A 17,903-nucleotide genomic window follows, 5' to 3' on the forward strand; every position below is an offset into this window, starting at 1 on the left:
CATAAAAATGTAAGTCCGAAACATTTCAATGAATATTGTTTTTAAAGACATTTTAAAATATGATTGAAATCTCTATTTCATAAGATTTTGAAAGAAACAGCCCTTAGTAAGGATGGGACTTTTTTTGAAAGTTATAGTACTAGTAAATTTGGACAAATTTTTATAAACTTTTGCCACATTCTTCATTAAAATCCTTTAATACAATATTTTTTATATATAATGCATCAATATTTACTCTGTGATATATGGAAAGTTCAACTGAAATTTCCATTGAAGACATCTCGTGGGGATCCGGGTTAGAATAGGTCCTCAGTACCCCCTTGCTTGTCGTAAGAGGCAACTAAATAGGGTGGTCTTTGGATGAGACTGCAAAAACCGAGGTCCCGTGTCACAGCAGGTGTGGCACGATAAAGATCCCTCCCTGCTCAAAGGCAGTGCGCACCGAGCATAAGCCTAAATTTTGCAACCCTTCACCAGCAGTGGTGATGTCTCCATATGAGTGAAATATTCTCGAGAGGGACGTTAAACAATATTCAATCAATCCATTGAAGACAGTTATATTGGGTTTGTTGTCCTGAGGATACTAATTATACAGTGGTGTGCCATACGCCTCTCATGTACTAATTTTCTCCACAATATATTTTGATATTGAAAAAAAAAATTCTCAAAGCCATGCTGTTAAGTAGGCCCCTACATAAGCATATTTCAATCAGAAAGTTCACATCTAACACAAAATTTCCTATATCATAGGACTGTAAAAGAAAGATGTTAAAAATTTTGATGTGAAAATTTAAAGTGTATATAACCTCACCTACCCAAATTTATGTGGGCTTTTTTAAAATAGAACTGTGACATTTTTCAAAGAAAGCCTTTTTTTAATGATTTAATATTTTTCTATTTATTGTAAAAGGTTAGAGTGAACCCTGATAAATTCTCTTTCTAAACAATAAATAATGGTTGATTGTTTAAATTTTTATAGTTGGTTATAAACAAGAAATTTTGATTTAAGAAATAATTGCATGTCTATATGTATGCAATGATAGATAATTAAAATAAAAAATCTCAGTAATTTGCTATCTTTTAAAGGTGTATTTGTATTTACATACAAATATATGTTCTTTAAAAATCATTAAATGAAAAATCTGGGAGTGTTCATGGTCAATTGACTCATATTGAAATGAATTGATGGCGGAATGGAAACAAATTGATTTATGGAATCGGAACAAACCTTAATCTTTTTATGTACACTAAAATAGAATTATCTTCAATAGAAATGGAGAAATTTGAACTTCAGATGAAAAGATTGTCAGTGAATACAATGATTCTGTGTATTGTGTACTGTTACAAGTACCAATGAAAAATACACATGTACTTCAGTAGCATTTAAACTTTCAGTTGTGTATTGTGTAAATCAAATTACAGAAATTCAACTTTCCACACCACGTTCTATAAAGAATGGCTAAATCAGGCAAACCTTGCTTTCTTTGAGATTGTCATGGTCTATAGTCTTTTCAATACTTTTCCAAATTCACCCCTTATTTATTTACAACATTTGATATCTAATTTAAAACAGGTCAAATAGAATTTAAAGTCTACCCGAGGTTTGCTATTCATATTTAGCATTATCACCACATGGAGGTTTTCATGATTAAATGCGTTTTCTTTTAATAACTGCGATACCAGGATTTTAAACAATTTGAAAACACACTGGAGGACTTCTTCTGGAGGTGGAAATGTTTCTTAGCTTTCACAGATCGATTTAATTAAGAGATAACCTTTTTTACATAATTTCCTGAGAACTGGGGTTAAGGATCTGTGAAGTAAGCCAGGGTCTGGTGCAAATCTTCTGCAGAGATGGAGGAATGCTAAGTTTTTTGGGAGATACTTAACTACCTGTTGACGAGCAGGAGAGGTATTGTCATTTTAAAAGTTTGACAGGTGTAAATTTTGTGTTTACCTACACTTTAAGATTATCATTGCAGAAATATTCACAGATGGCAGGTAAAAAAAAAATTCATCTAATTCCTCTTTGTGACTTATGATTTTTATCTAATGTGGAAATAATATTATAGAAAAATGAGGTATGTTTTACCCAAGGTCTTTTAAAAGTTATTAGACAAAAATTAATTTTGCAACGTATACATGCATTATGTTACACTTCTGCAAATGTGAATTTATGGCAGAGAAATAAAAAAGATAGAAGCATACAAAGAGCATTTACACTCGAATGGAAACATTTTTCACTTATTAGAAGTACTAGTTTAATTATATGTTGTAATTAAGATCTTTTGCATGAAATGGATTCTGATAGGACAGGAGTAAACATAAAAGGTGATTGAAATGACTAGATATACATGTATATTACATTAGTCTACTAAACTGCTTTTTACATTGTATTGTAGGCAATGACATTGCTGTTGTACACATCATTTTAAAATAATTCCTTGAATTTCTCTACCAATTCTCCCTTAACTTTGATGAAATATGATTAATGTTTTATAGTTCTTTAGAAATTTTAACTATTAAAACGGATTGAAGGTACCGTTCAAATATATATGATGATAAAAGACAGTTATAGTTGTGAGAGTGCACAAAGTTCATTGTTGCCTTTCTTCATATTACGTACAATGTCACATTGAATACAATCAAAATTAATGTCACACGTGAAATTTCTGCTAATTTTCTGAAATTGTTTTTTTTATCTCCTCAATATGAAGAGTTCTTGTATGATTTCTGAAATAGGTTTAACTTTTATATTGTACAGTAAAACACACTTTAAAGTGAATTATAAACATAATTCGTAGTTTTCATGTTACTACAGGAAATGAAAATCCCTTTGCTGTAAGCTTATATTCATTATATTAAGCATTTTCACTGTAACTGTACATGTGATTTACTGTAATAAATATAATCAAACCTTGAACTTAATGGGGCTGAGAAAAAATCTTTCCGATATCCGAGGGTTCGAGATATTGAGGTTAAAATATATAAAGAAACTATATAGTTGTGACTTCCAACTCCCTTTGACATATACATGGTATTCAAGATGTATTACATACATATATCAGACATGTTTAGTCTCTTGATGGTTAAATATCCCATCTAGGAATCCATGGTCCAGGGTTTGATGTCTGATAGATTTTTCTCTTCTTCTTTGCTATAATAACTTAGTACTGTCCATATATGTAAAACTTATACGGTACCAATTTTGATGCACCAGATGCATATTTCAACAAATAATGTCTCAATCTTCAGTGATGCTCAAGCCGAAATATTTGAAATCTGAAATAACAATAAACTTGTAATAACTAATAAGAAAAACAGAGTGCCAAAGACTGGAGTCAAATTCGTCTAAGAATCAGAGCTATATATGCATGAGGGAGATAATCCTTAATTTTGAAATGAATTTCTAAATTTTATCACAGCAATTGAATATACATCTGTATTTTCAAGCTAGTAACGAAGTACTTAGCTACTGGGCTGTAGAGACCCTCAGGGACTACATACAACCTTCTGTAATACAAAAGAGCTGACTTTACATTTTTACTTGCCAAAATCACTTAGGAATTGTCAAAATATGCTAACTCGAACACAGACCAACTCGGAAGTACATGTAATACGCCCCAAGTTTTATTGTAGAAACAAGATAGAATGCAAGTGAATTGTACCTGAAATGTCATGAAAATTTTCATATATTGAGATATATTATTGAGAAATGTCACAGGTGTCCTTAATATGTTTTGGAAAGAATCTATTGGCACATTTGTTCATAAAATTAGACAAAAAACAAGAATAAAAATGTGCTTGATGTAGTCAGTTTTCATGTGTTATTATATTTTGTGTAATCCACAAAATCTAAAAAGAAAGGGGGGTGGTATCAATTCCCTATAGTCTGTGTAAATTTGATATGGAAATTCATTTCAGGGAAATTTTGACCAGATGATATAATGTTGATCAGTTTTCACTCAGAGTTTGTGGGGAGGACACATGCCCACAACTCCCCACAATGACAAGGTTATTTGGACCTATTTGTATTGAGGATCCCCTATACTAAGATTTCACCAAGTATGGGAAAAATTTACAGACAATTAATTTTCTCATGCCACTATCTTGCCTTAATCCTTTAAACGTTTCATCTACAAAAATTCTAGTAAAATGTAAATGTCTCAAATAAACACTACACAGAAGCCATTTCCTTACAAATAAACACTACACAGAAGCCATTTCCTTACATTTTTCTTTGTACATGTACTGCATTTGAAAATTGTGATCATATAATCTGGACTAAATTGACAGTTGGCAAAATAAATTAAACACTGCCCTACATCCATAATTTAACTCAATTTGCAGTGTTTTATTATTTTAACGAAAGGGAGAAAAAATTTGAAAGGCATATTCAGACATAAATAGGACTAAATAACGAGTGATGAATTAAAACCATTCATCATAATTACAAGTTTTTACTCATGCAGGGAATACTCAGTATTAGCAAGGTTGGGTACATAAACAGACATTAAAATTTAAATGGATTCATATTTTGAAGCTACATTACCCTATTAAATATTTCATAGTCATTTGATGTTAGAAACATTATGAAATGAATGTGCAAGAGGTTTCTTTACCCTATTAAATAATTCATTGTCATTTTTTATATTCTAAGATATAATAATAAAAGAGATAAATACTTTGAAATTGATTGTTATAAATTATCATTTTTGGGGTTGGGGTGGGGTGGATATGGGGGTTGACCTCCCCTTCTACCCTCCCTCCTCCCTCTTTTTTTGTCTCCCACTTCTCTCTCTTCTTTTCAATAGCCCTCTTTCTCCCAATACCTTTCTCTCTATTTCATCCATGATCTCTGTTTATCCTAACCCTTTTTTAGACTACTTTCTTTTCCACTCCTCTCTTGCCCTTCTCTCATTCCTACCCTTTCTCTCTCTCTATCTCACTTCTCTCTCTCATCCTTATTTCTTTCTTCTCTCTCTTCCCCTCCTTCCCCTCCCAGCCCTTCTTTCATTTTCATTCCTCTCTCTATTGCCCTTTCATTCCTGTCTTACCATTGCTCTCTCTCTCCATCCTACCCCTTTTCTCTCTATTCCACCCCTTCTTTCCATCCCACTCCCTCTCTGTCCATCCTACCCCTTTTCTCTCTATCCATACCTCTCTCTCTCTCTCTCTCTCTCTCTCTCTCTCTCTCTCTCTCTCTCTCTCTCATCCCTAAATCTCTCTCTATTCCTAAACTTCTCTCTCTATCCCAACCCTTATCTCTATCCATGCCCTTCTCTCTCTATCCCTACCCATCTCTTTTCCCCTGCCTCTTTCTACTCCATTGTTCCACTGTTTTCCCCCACATACTCCCTTTCCCACCTCTCTCTTACCATCCCTTTTCTCTCTATCCCACCCATTTCTCTCTCTATTCCACCCTGCCTCTCTCTTCCCTCCTGTCTCTCCCTCCTCCTCTCTCCACACTCCTCCCCCTATGGCTATCCCCCACTCCCACCCCTCCCTCCTCCTCTCTCCACACTCCTCCCCCTATGGCTATCCCCCACTCCCACCTCCCCCTATGGCTATCCCCCACTCCCACCCCTCCCTCCTCCTCTCTCCACACTCCTCCTCCTATGGCTATCCCCCACTCCCACCCCTCCCTCCTCCTCTCTCCACACTCCTCCCCCTATGGCTATCCCCCACTCCCACCCCTCCCTCCTCCTTTCTCCACACTCCCACGCCTTTTTATCTCTTCTTTTTACCTGTCCACCTCCACATTTATTCCTGCAAGTCAGAATTCTATTGTACCTCTGCCAAGAATTTTTTAAGTGAGAATCAAATTAAGATATTGATTCAATTTAAAAAAAAAATGTTCAGGTCTCACCAAGAATATAATGGAATATAAATTTTGAATCATAATGCAGATATACATCAGTGTGAAAGATTTCTCAATTCAGTTTGCCATTGAGATCAGTGAACATTAAGATAAGTATATGATGGGATTTTCAGATATGTCAGGACTTATGAGCCAGAAATTGGATGAACTTTTTGCTGCCCTTCTTCAGAATTTGCCTATTACAACATCTCTGATTCAACAGGCGAAACTAGAATATGACAGAATTCGGGTAAGAAATCTGCTGATCTGCAGTAAGTGACAGAGACTGTGCATTAAGTGAACAAGGAAATAAGATCAGAGATAATCTGTCCCCGGCCACATGCTGTGGGTCTATATGAAATCAATTTGATGAGTTAATGGATTAAAATGCAGAACAACGGAATGTTTTATCTGAAGTTGGGATTTCTGGAAAATCAATATTGAAAGAAACACGGAACTAAGATGTAAACTCTTTAGTCATACATCTCATTGGCTCAATATATTATTCTATAATGATATTTGTGATTTAAAATGCTTATGTAAAATAAAATGTCCAATACTTTATTGGGCAATAACTTTGTTAATATTACATGATAAGTGTAGCCTGACATGATTTATTTTAGTTTCCCATTCCTCATGGAAACCCAGTTCTTTAACAATTAAGCCCCGAGTGATTTTTATTTTATATATACATGTAATACAAAAGTATAGTGTAGTTAGGTAATCAAATTTCATGTGCTGGTAAATGATACATAACTAAAGAATTTTTTTATATAGGTAATTAGTTTATATATGCATGTTGAATTAAGAAAATTTAAAATGATCATGTGACAGGAAGTTGCCATCCAAGGAGAGAAGAACAGGGTGCCCGGAGAGAGCATGAGATGTCCAAACTGTAAAAAGGACCTCCCCCTGCAGCGACAGACGAAACTCATAGAGAGCGAAAATGAAATCACCCGACTTAGACAAGAACTTCATCTTAAGATTACCATGTGTCAGGACCTGGAAGACAAGATAAAAAGACTGCAGTCAATGCAAAAGTATCTTTCTCTCTCAATTTCTTTCATTTGTTTTTTCTAACCTTCTTTACTCGTATTATTACACAATCTTGAATTATCATTAACACTTACTCAGTAAGTCAATTTTAAGTCCTTAAATCTGGTTATTTATGCTGTACCAGGTAGATAAAATTTTGACAATTTTGAAGGTCTATGAAAGCAAAAATAATTTTGCGAATATGAAACCTCCTAAAAGTTGTCATTTAGTGAAAAAACTATTTCACAATATTTAGGTACACAAAAGGTAATCTGTTCACAAAAATAGAGCTATGCAAAAATTTCCAGATTTACAATATAACTTGTTGTTGGTTCCTTTTTATCTCTGTGCAGAATTACGGGTTTTGTAGTCTAGTGGGCCCCCTTCCAGGTATCTGACTGGTTGCACACATGGCAGATCTCACCTCAGATCTCCATTTATTCTGGTCATACAATGTGACTTGTATCTTATTTTTCCTTATTAGGTCACCTGAGTTAACTTTTGCAATAATGGCTGTCGTCCATCATTGTTGTGTATTGACAATTGAACATTTTTTTCTTCTTGATAACTACTATTCCAATTCTTTTCAAATTGGGTATGAAGCATCTTTGGGACAAGGGGGACACAAATTGTAAATTTCAGGACTCCTGCACACCCTAGGGCCTAAGGGGTGGGGCAAAAATTGACCAGTTTTCAAAAATCTTCTCTACAACTGCATGTGTAAGAAAAACTAAATGCATAGTGATATAGTGCAGGAAGGCTTCTACCAAAATTGTAACTTTCTGGATCTCTGGTAGAGGTTTCTGACTCCAGGCAAACTTGGTACATGTATATAGTAGTGTATATAAGGGGTGAAACGATGCATCACGATGCTGCCGAATCGTGATACAGTGGTCTCAATTCGATGTTCGATTTATTCCGATCTGTTTCGGTTCGATACGGTTCTAAAATCATAGCACGACATTACTCTTGATAACACGGTTTCTGATTACCCAATGGAATTGAAAATTGCCCAATCAACGTACGAGTAAACTTTGCTGTATCAAAATGGACACAGTCAAGTTAAAAAATGTACCCCCAATGTATAACTCCTGACAACATTTCGGCTTTAGGACAAGTGACAAGAGTGTTGCTTTATGTTAAACATTTTTACATATGTAGAATTTATTTGCAGAGAGCAATAAATACCATGAAACATAAAATAATCTTAGAATTATAAAGAATTTGGTAACTGCTATTGTATCGAATCGGAAATCATCGAATCGAGACTAAAGTATCGAAAGTCGAATCGAGAAGGTACTGTATCGTTTCACCCCTAGTGTACATGTGCAAAACATGTAAATGATATTTGCTTTAATGCTATTGATACTAAATTGAAACTAAATGGATATTTAGAAGGAGTAGGTATAGTTTACCAAAATTGTAATTTTCATGAACCTTGGGGTAAGGGTTTGGTTTCAGGGTGGTATCAAAATTATCATAATGATTTGAAGGACTTATTTAAGTTTGCCGATACTGTATAAAATATTTTTTTATATTGTTTAATGTCCCTCTCTAGAATGTTTCACTCATATGGAGACATCAACACTGCCGGTGAAAATATAAATCCATATTTAGGAATAGTAGAAACGGATGTACCAAAAAAAATACATATATTATGTTTTGAGGGCATTGAAGTTTTAAGAACACATCGTGTTTTATACTGAACGGTTGCTGAATATTAGAAATTAGATTAGATATTCAGAACAGGATTTTTTTTTCTAGATTTCATAGCCCTTGGGAGTAGTGATACTTTTAGCTAGTATTCAGGTGACCAATAAGGCCTGTGGAAGTAGTGATACTTTTAGCTAGTATTCAGGTGACCAATAAGGCCTGTGGAAGTACCTAGTGATACTTTTAGCTAGTATTCAGGTGACCAATAAAGCCTGTGGAAGTAGTGATACTTTTAGCTAGTATTCAGGTGACCAATAAGGCCTGTGGGAGTAGTGATACTTTTAGCTAGTATTCAGGTGACCAATAAGGCCTGTGGAAGTACCTAGTGATACTTTTAACTAGTATTCAGGTGACCAATAAGGCCTGTGGGAGTAGTGATACTTTTAGCTAGTACTCAGGTGACCAATGAGGCCTGTGGGACTAGTGATACTTTTAGCTAGTATTCAGGTGACCAATAAGGCCTGTGGGAGTAGTGATACTTTAAGCTAGTATTCAGGTGACCAATAAGGCCTGTGGAAGTAGTGATACTTTTAGCTAGTATTCAGGTGACCAATAAGGCCTGTGGAAGTAGTGATACTTTTAGCTAGTATTCAGGTGACCAATAAAGCCTGTGGAAGTAGTGATACTTTTAGCTAGTATTCAGGTGACCAATAAGGCCTGTGGGCCTCTTGTTTTGTTGATACAATCAAATTTCAAAATGTAACTGAAAAGATTTAATCTCATTCATTCCATTATTTTGAAGTAAAACTATGCATCTGGTCCATTATACAGGGGGAGGAACTCAAGTGTGGGAGGAGCTGTAACCCTACAAATCAGCGAGATGTACTCAAGACTGTTTGCTGAGCAATGGCTTCAGGCTTATGAGTTTATGGACAACAATTTAAACCAGCGGGAGGATAGAGTGCTGGACATTCTGCAGAGGATTCTTAGAGTATGGCTACCAAGAGAGCTAAAGTATACAAATACTGCCATGTAAACGTAAAATTCTCAGAGTGTGGTTACCACGAGACCTGAAGTATACAAATACTGCCATGTAAACGTAAAATTCTCAGAGTGTGGTTACCATGAGACCTAAAGTATACAAATACTTCAATGTAAACATCAAAATCTCAGAGTGTGGTTACCACGAGACCTATAAAGTATACAAATACTGCCATGTAAACGTAAAATTCTCAGAGTGTGGTTACCACGAGACCTAAAGTATACAAATACTTCAATGTAAACATCAAAATCTCAGAGTGTGGTTACCACGAGACCTATAAAGTATACAAATACTGCCATGTAAACGTAAAATTCTCAGAGTGTGGTTACCACGAGACCTAAAGTATACAAATACTTCAATGTAAACATCAAAATCTCAGAGTGTGGTTACCACGAGACCTATAAAGTATACAAATACTGCCATGTAAACGTAAAATTCTCAGAGTGTGGTTACCACGAGACCTAAAGTATACAAATACTTCAATGTAAACATCAAAATCTCAGAGTGTGGTTACCACGAGACCTATAAAGTATACAAATACTACCATGTAAACGTAAAATTCTCAGAGTGTGGTTACCACGAGACCTAAAGTATACAAATATTTCCGTGTAAACATCAAAATCTCAGGGTGTGGTTTCCACGAGAACTAAAGTATACAAATACTTCAATGTAAACATTAAAAACTCAGAGTGTGGTTACCACGAGACCTAAAGTATACAAATATTTCCGTGTAAACATCAAAATCTCAGGGTGTGGTTTCCACGAGAACTAAAGTATACAAATATTTCCATGTGAACATCAAAATCTCAGGGTGTGGTTACCACGAGACCTAAAGTACAAATACTGCCATGTAAAAAAGTTCAGAGTAGTTAACAGATTCAGAAAAGGGTTCATGATTTAATTCCTCGTATCAATTTCTATGTAACATTCAAATAAGTTGAAATATGACCTTTACTATTTTCTGATTTAATTCAGAACTTCTAATTAAGACAACGGTAATTGCAGGAGTGAACTATAAAACATCTTAGTACATAGTATATATTTAACAGTTCATTATTTTTTGAAATACATTGTCATCCCTAAAATAATGAGATTAAATGTTTCATTAAGTTTTGACATGGTAGTGTTAGAGACATGGCCTTCCTACCAGCTATGGCCAATAAACTAAACTTTAGTTCATTCAGTAGAAGACTGTTGTGCTAGAGGTCTCGAGTTTGATCCTCTAAACTTTAGCTCATTCAGTAGAAGACTGTTGTGCTAGAGGTCTCGAGTTTGATCCTCTAAACTTTAGCTCATTCAGTAGAAGACTGTTGTGCTAGAGGTCTCGAGTTTTATCCTCTAAACTTTAGCTCATTCAGTAGAAGACTGTTGTGCTAGAGGTCTCGAGTTTTATCCTCTAAACTTTAGCTCATTCAGTAGAAGACTGTTGTGCTAGAGGTCTCGAGTTTTATCCTCTAAACTTTAGCTCATTCAGTAGAAGACTGTTGTGCTAGAGGTCTCGAGTTTTATCCTCTAAACTTTAGCTCATTCAGTAGAAGACTGTTGTGCTAGAGGTCTCGAGTTTTATCCTCTAAACTTTAGCTCATTCAGTAGAAGACTGTTGTGCTCGAGGTCTTGAGTTTGATCCTCAGCAGAGGGGAATACTGTTTGTCTTACATTTACTTTAAAATTACAGATAGCTACTGAAGAAAGCTAAAAACTTAGTTTTGATAACTTTGATTATGGACCAATACCAGTTGTTTTCCTTTTTGTTCAGGCAGCTTATGAGTTTTGCAAAGATATCTCTAATGCTCAGATGAGGAATGTGGAAGGAGAAATATTCTGCCCCCTATCCACAGTAAGATATATATTGTTACAAGGGAGATAACTCTGGATTATATAATTCTAATATCTACAATAAATCTATAACTGTTGTATCAAGAATTCAGTTGTATTCATGTATTTCATTAACACATGGATGAAGAAATTAAATTTTTGTGCTCACATAAAAGATGATGGAGGTCTGATGACTGAAATACATAATGCCATTTTGTTCTTGAGGACAGATTAATGCCATTTTGTTCTTGAGGACAGATTAATGCCATTTTCTTCTTGAGAACAGATTAATGCTATTTTGTTCTTGAGAACAGATTGATGCCATTTTGTTCTTGAGGAGAGATTAATGCTATTTTGCTGTTGGTTTTAGTGGACAGAAGACAAGAGGATGGAGTTTGCTGTCACTCCGAGACCAAACACTTCGTCTTCCATCAGCCATTTAGCCAGGCAGTACAGGGACATGGCGTCGTCGGAGTGCATCCCGATATTACAGGAGGTACAGTCCTCTACAGTCAACTCCGCAAATATCTACACAGTCAACTCCACAAATATCTACACAGTCAACTCCACAAATATCTACACAGTCAACTCCACAAATATCTACAGTCAACTCCGCATATATCTACACAGTAAACTCCACAAATATCTACACAGTCAACTCCACAAATATCTACACAGTCAATTCCACAAATATCTACAGTCAACTCTGCAAATATCTACACAGTCAACTCTACATATATCTACACAGTCAACGCTGCAAATATCTACACAGTCAACTCCACAAATATCTACACAGTCAATTCCACAAATATCTACAGTCAACTCCGCAAATATCTACACAGTCAACTCTACATATATCTACACAGTCAACGCTGCAAATATCTACACAGTCAACTCCACATATATCTACACAGTCAACTCCACATATATCTACAGTAAACTCCACAAATATCTACACAGTCAACTCCACAAATATCTACACAGTCAACTCCACAAATATCTACACTGTCAACTCCGCAAATATCTACACAGTCAACTCTACAAATATCTACACAGTCAACTCCGCAAATATCTACACAGTCAACTCCACAAATATCTACACAGTCAACTCCACAAATATCTACACGGTCAACTCCACAAATATCTACATAGTCAACTCTGCAAATATCTACAGTCAACCCCACATATATCTACACAGTCAACTCCACAAATATCTACACAGTCAACTCCACAAATATCTACACAGTCAACTCCACAAATATCTACACAGTCAACTCCACAAATATCTACACAGTCAACTCCACAAATATCTACAGTCAACTCCACAAATATCTACACAGTCAACTCCACAAGTATCTACAGTCAACTCCGCAAATATCTACAGTCAACTCCACAAATATCTACAGTCAACTCCACAAATATCTACACAGTCAACTCCACAAATATCTACACAGTCAACTCTACAAATATCTACACAGTCAACTCCACAAATATCTACAGTCAACTCCGCAAATATCTACAGTCAACTCTGCAAATATCTACAGTCAACTCTGCAAATATCTACACAGTCAACTCCACAAATATCTACACAGTCAATTCCACAAATTTCTTTTCTATTTCCATTTTAAATGCCCTTTTATTTGTAGTGTTTAAATTTGGGTTATATTGGCCTGGATAGCTCAGTGGTTAGAAAACCTGACTAGCAATATCGGGGTTCAGGGTTGGATTCCCAGTCCAGTGATAAATTTTCTTCTTTCATGTTCTATCTAATTGCCATTTACCACCCCAGGAGTCCTGTCAGGGTGAAGAGAATCTGGGTTAGCAAATACAATTTAAGGAGGGAGGAATGTAACATATGGACTGTGGATATTGGCCTGAATAGCTCATTGCTTAGAGCACCTGACTAGTAATGCAGGGGTCCTGAATAGCTCATTGGTTAAAGCACCTGACTAGTAATGCAGGGGTCCTGAATAACTCATTGGTTAGAGCACCTGACTAGTAATGCAGGGGTCCTGGATTTGATCCCATACTGTCACAATTTGAGTTTGTTTTATTATGCTTGTAATGGCGTTCCATAGTTTGTTCTCACCATATAGTCGTTACAGATAGCTGGTCACGGATGTCAGACCGGTTTGTAATTTATGCTTACATGTTAGTTCTGACCAGACCGTGGAAGTGGGAAGGTGTGTCCGCCCAATGTGTGAAAGTGATAGACCTGTGTGGTCTCGAGTTTTACCTGTGTGGTTTACTGGGCCTGCATTGTCTGTACATACCTGTGTGGTTTACTGGGCCTGCATTGTCTGTACATGTAGTAGGGGTGTTCGAATGGTGTTCCTGTGTGGAAAGTGAGAACACAATTTTGAGCATTTCGATAGCAGTGAACAGCTGTGTGTGTATTGTATGGGTTGAGCAGGTGCTCGCAACATGTATATTATGGCGTTCTGAGGTATTTGATGAACAGCGTTGGAGAACAGCTCCAACATTGTTCATCAAATGCCTCAGAATGCATATAGACCACACAGATCTCTCATTTTAACACATTGGGCGGATACAACTTCCCACTTCCACGGCCTGGTCAGAACTAACACGTAAGCATTTACAAACCGGTCTGACAGCCGTGACCAACTATCCGTAACGACTATATGATGAGAACAAACTATGGAACGCCATTACAAGCATAAAACAAACTCAAATTGTGACACATACATTTTCTCCTTTCCTGTTATGGTGGTAAAGAGAAGTGGGTTTTCAGCATCAGTAGCTGGTTATCAGACTCTGGGGCCATGAAACTTAGACAAACTCATTTTTTATTTGAGTCCTGCTCTTACAAAGGATTACATTATTGTGAGAAAATGTGACTGAGATCAAAAGTGAGCTTGTCTCTGTACTCTTTAAGTCTCAGGCTTATATGATAGTTTTCAGTAATCTTTTTATTCTTACAGACCTTTCTTAAGGAAGTTCTCCCAGAGTTTCTGGATGTCCAGTATGTGGGCGAGCCTGTGGTGGTCAGTTACACCAAGAAATGCGTGGAGGTCACATGGTACATGTGTATACAATCCCCGCCATTGCACCTCATCACCAAAGTGGTACGAAAGTCAGCATTTGACACCAATTTGTTTAGTTACTACACAGTGGCAGGAGACAAGATTGACTTTGTCGTCTGGCCCTCTGTGGTTCAAGGGGACGATGAGAAAATCATATCCAAAGGGGTCGCCCAAGCAATGGACAATAATCGATCCCATTCTTCTCTGAAAGCATCCATTCATTCCCATCGAACGGAAAAATCTCCATCTCTCCATGACAATATACCACCACCACAACAGGGCAATGTGTCTCCTGCTCATTCCCTCAATAATCCAGCTCTCAGAGGTACACCATGGGGCTCCCAGTTCTTCACTTCCAACAGAGGTACTCCTTCAGTGGACCTCCCACCAACTCCCACCGAGGACCCTCTCCCCACCAGTCCAAATGATGTCACGAAAGGAGCCTCTAGAGCCAGTGTGGCTGATCAGGACACTAAAGAGCCAGCCAGGTCAAGACAGGGAAGAAAAACAGCCACACCCCAAAATCCTGACACAGAGCAAGCCAAAAGTCAGAAGGATTCTGTGGACAAACAGAAGAGTCCTGTTCCTCAGTCCCAGAGAGGCACCACCCAGGGGAACTCTAGATACAGCCCCCCATTGGAAACCTCATCTCTGACCGATGCCTGGCGGAAATCTCGAGCTCAGCCAATGAGCAGACCTGGCAAGATGTAGTTGAACTGTGATTCAATGCATAGGAATAAACAGGAAAAAACAAGATCAAACCTGTCATAACCTAGCAATAACAATTAAAGATTAAGCCCCTCAAGACAGCCAAGCAATGAATAGTCCCCAACATGAAGTATTGAAGTTTATATTCTTGTGTATTTTCAGAAATGAAGTTTATCTTATATTTACATTCTACTTTCATTTCTGTAGAATTCACAGCCGTTAAAATTGACGTACTTATACACTCATGTTTACAACTGCAGTGTGTTCACGAAGAAATGGCTATCATTACAATGTGTAGAGAAGTCGAAGGCAAAAACACTGGAAATGTAAATATCATAATTTATTATATACCCATTAATGTATCGTTCATTGATACTGTGGATTTCACAGCGTGTGATCCGGTTTTCCGGATCACCACACTGTGGTTTTCTGATTCCGTATCAGTATCCTCTGAAACTGATGCCATCACAATGCATCAACGCAATGTTATTTGTGGAAAATATTGACCGCGTCACAAAACAGAACTACGTACACAAAACATAATTTCATGGTATGTCTGTGTTTTTGATAATTTGGATTACATTTATCATCTTATAAATGTGGATTTAAAATGCAGAAGGGGGTATATAATAAATTTATCATTACTACAGTAACTTGATCCGAAGAGTTGGATCACGTCTCGTTGACAGGCGCGGATCATCAGATCAAACTCGACGCTTTGCGTCTCGGATCAAGTTACTGTAGTAATAATATATATATCTCTTGTACAATGTAAATATCATAATATACCTTGTACAATGTAAATATCATAATATACCTTGTACAATGTAAATATAATAATATATCTTGTACAATGTAAATATCATAATATATCTTGTACAATGTAAATATAATATACCTGATACAATGTAAATATCATAATATACCTGATACATTGTAAATATCATAATATATCTTGTACAATGTAAATATCATAATATATCTTGTACAATGTAAATATCATAATATACCTGGTAATTTCTGTAGTGGGTTCATCTTACTCATGATATTGCTCAATTGCAAGAGCACTGATAATCCCCATAAGTCTTGTAGCACTAATTAATGGCTGCACTAATAATCCCCATAAGTCTTGTAGCACTAATTAATGGCTGCACTAATAATCCCCATAAGTCTTGTAGCACTAATTAATGGTTAATGGCTGCACTAATAATCCCCATAAGTCTTGTAGCACTAATTAATGGCTGCACTGATAATCCCCATAAGTCTTGTAGCACTAATTAATGGCTGTACTAATTACAATGTATCCCCATGCATGTTGTTTTGAAAGTCTTGTAGCAGTAATGCATGGCTGTACCATTAAACTGTTTCTGATCTATACATGTGCTAATTTTGAATATGCTAAAAATAATCATAAATATACATTATATGTAGCAGCCAGGGGTTCTGACCGCCTACTCACAGCTTTAGCGGATCAGAAATCTTGGCTAGCAGAAACCAATGATTAGATTGAAAATATATCCATTTTGTTTTTGTAAAAGAGTCAGCGAATCTTGTCATATTTCTGATTCAAACTGGCAGAATGAAAGCATGTATAAGACTTCATTACATATCATAGATATTATGTACATATAATACATGTGTTTTTGAAAGTTATTTATTATTTTTGTTCTATTTAGGGACACCCCCCCCCCCCCCCCCCCCCCCATTCAGTGGCACAAGTACATGATCCAAGTCTACAATCTTTCTTTGTTCAAAGAATGCATGTAGAATTATGTTACAGTGGTGGTCTTCGTTAGGAATTTTTCTTCAAAAGATACAAAATACTAACTATACAAATTTTCGTTATAGTTTTGAAATAAGTTGTTTTTATCTAAAAATCTCATTTGTTATTGCACTTAACTTCACACTTTTGTGTGCACTTTACAAAACCTTGAAGTTTTAATATTTTGTAAGCTAGAATCCCCCAACAACTTTAAAGCAAAGTTCCCTCATTTTTTTATGTGATGCATGTTATTATATTAAAAAATGCTGGGGATCTAGCTATGACACCATAAATATATAACTTTTCCAAGATGTTTTATCTTTTGATAAAAAAAAGGTGTAAATTTCTGCAAACATGGAACACATTGATATATAGTGTTACTACTTGAGGATCTCTCCAAGATAGATCAATGGTAGAAAAATGAATCTTATTTTCCAATACACTTGACAATTCCTTTCAAGAGATACTGAATAGTCTAAAAAAAAAAATTCAGGAGCAGTGGACCAGTATTCAATATACTATACAATGTATTTAAAAAATTTGTATAAACCAAATTTCTTGTTGGCAAAGTGTACTGATTTCATTTTTTCAATTTCTAACTTGTTCTCTTCCAACTTGAATTGAGAAGTTGATCTCGGAATAAAGTGCCAAGTTTGTCCAAAATGAAGGCCAGATTTCTATATTAATATTCTGTCTATTTAAACATTTTATAACACAAAACTTGAAATTCTCACGCATTCAGATGATGGATCTCTGTGTGTGGTTAATGATGATCTTCACACCCCACTTCTGTGTAGGCGGAACACAAAATAATCCCCATTTCAAATACCCAGAGGGAATATTGCATTCAATTTGTCAACAAGAAATAAGATGCTTTTTGATAATTAGCATATTTTTACATAAATTATAAATCAATAGTTCCTGCGACACCTGTATTTGATAAATTTTGTGCCAAGGTTACTGGGAGAGAGAAAAAAAACACAT

General features: G+C 35.9%; 1 protein-coding gene across 1 annotated transcript; it reads left to right on the forward strand.

Annotated features, from left to right (window-relative positions):
- The first annotated feature begins 1,684 nt into the window (after positions 1–1,684).
- Positions 1,685–16,810, forward strand: LOC125658484 (uncharacterized). Its single transcript, XM_048889757.2, has 7 exons — positions 1,685–1,912; positions 5,995–6,110; positions 6,695–6,900; positions 9,380–9,539; positions 11,347–11,427; positions 11,776–11,901; positions 14,348–16,810. Exons 2-7 carry the CDS (start codon positions 5,997–5,999, stop codon positions 15,158–15,160), a joined length of 1,500 nt encoding a protein of 499 aa, XP_048745714.2. The 5' UTR covers positions 1,685–1,912; positions 5,995–5,996; the 3' UTR covers positions 15,161–16,810.
- Positions 16,811–17,903: the final 1,093 nt, after the last annotated feature.

The sequence above is a fragment of the Ostrea edulis genome, chromosome 9 (assembly GCF_947568905.1).
Source record: "Ostrea edulis chromosome 9, xbOstEdul1.1, whole genome shotgun sequence".
Classification (NCBI taxonomy): Eukaryota; Metazoa; Mollusca; class Bivalvia; order Ostreida; family Ostreidae; genus Ostrea; species Ostrea edulis.

What these genes read in the sequence shown, in the direction of transcription:
- LOC125658484 (XM_048889757.2), top strand. Translation starts at nt 5,997, where the DNA reads ATGTCAGGACTTATGAGCCAGAAATTGGATGAACTTTTTGCTGCCCTT. An exon ending in TAGAATATGACAGAATTCGG is followed by an intron (nt 6,111 to 6,694) that starts GTAAGAAATCTG and finishes ATCATGTGACAG; the next exon opens with GAAGTTGCCATCCAAGGAGA. An exon ending in GCATCCCGATATTACAGGAG is followed by an intron (nt 11,902 to 14,347) that starts GTACAGTCCTCT and finishes TTATTCTTACAG; the next exon opens with ACCTTTCTTAAGGAAGTTCT.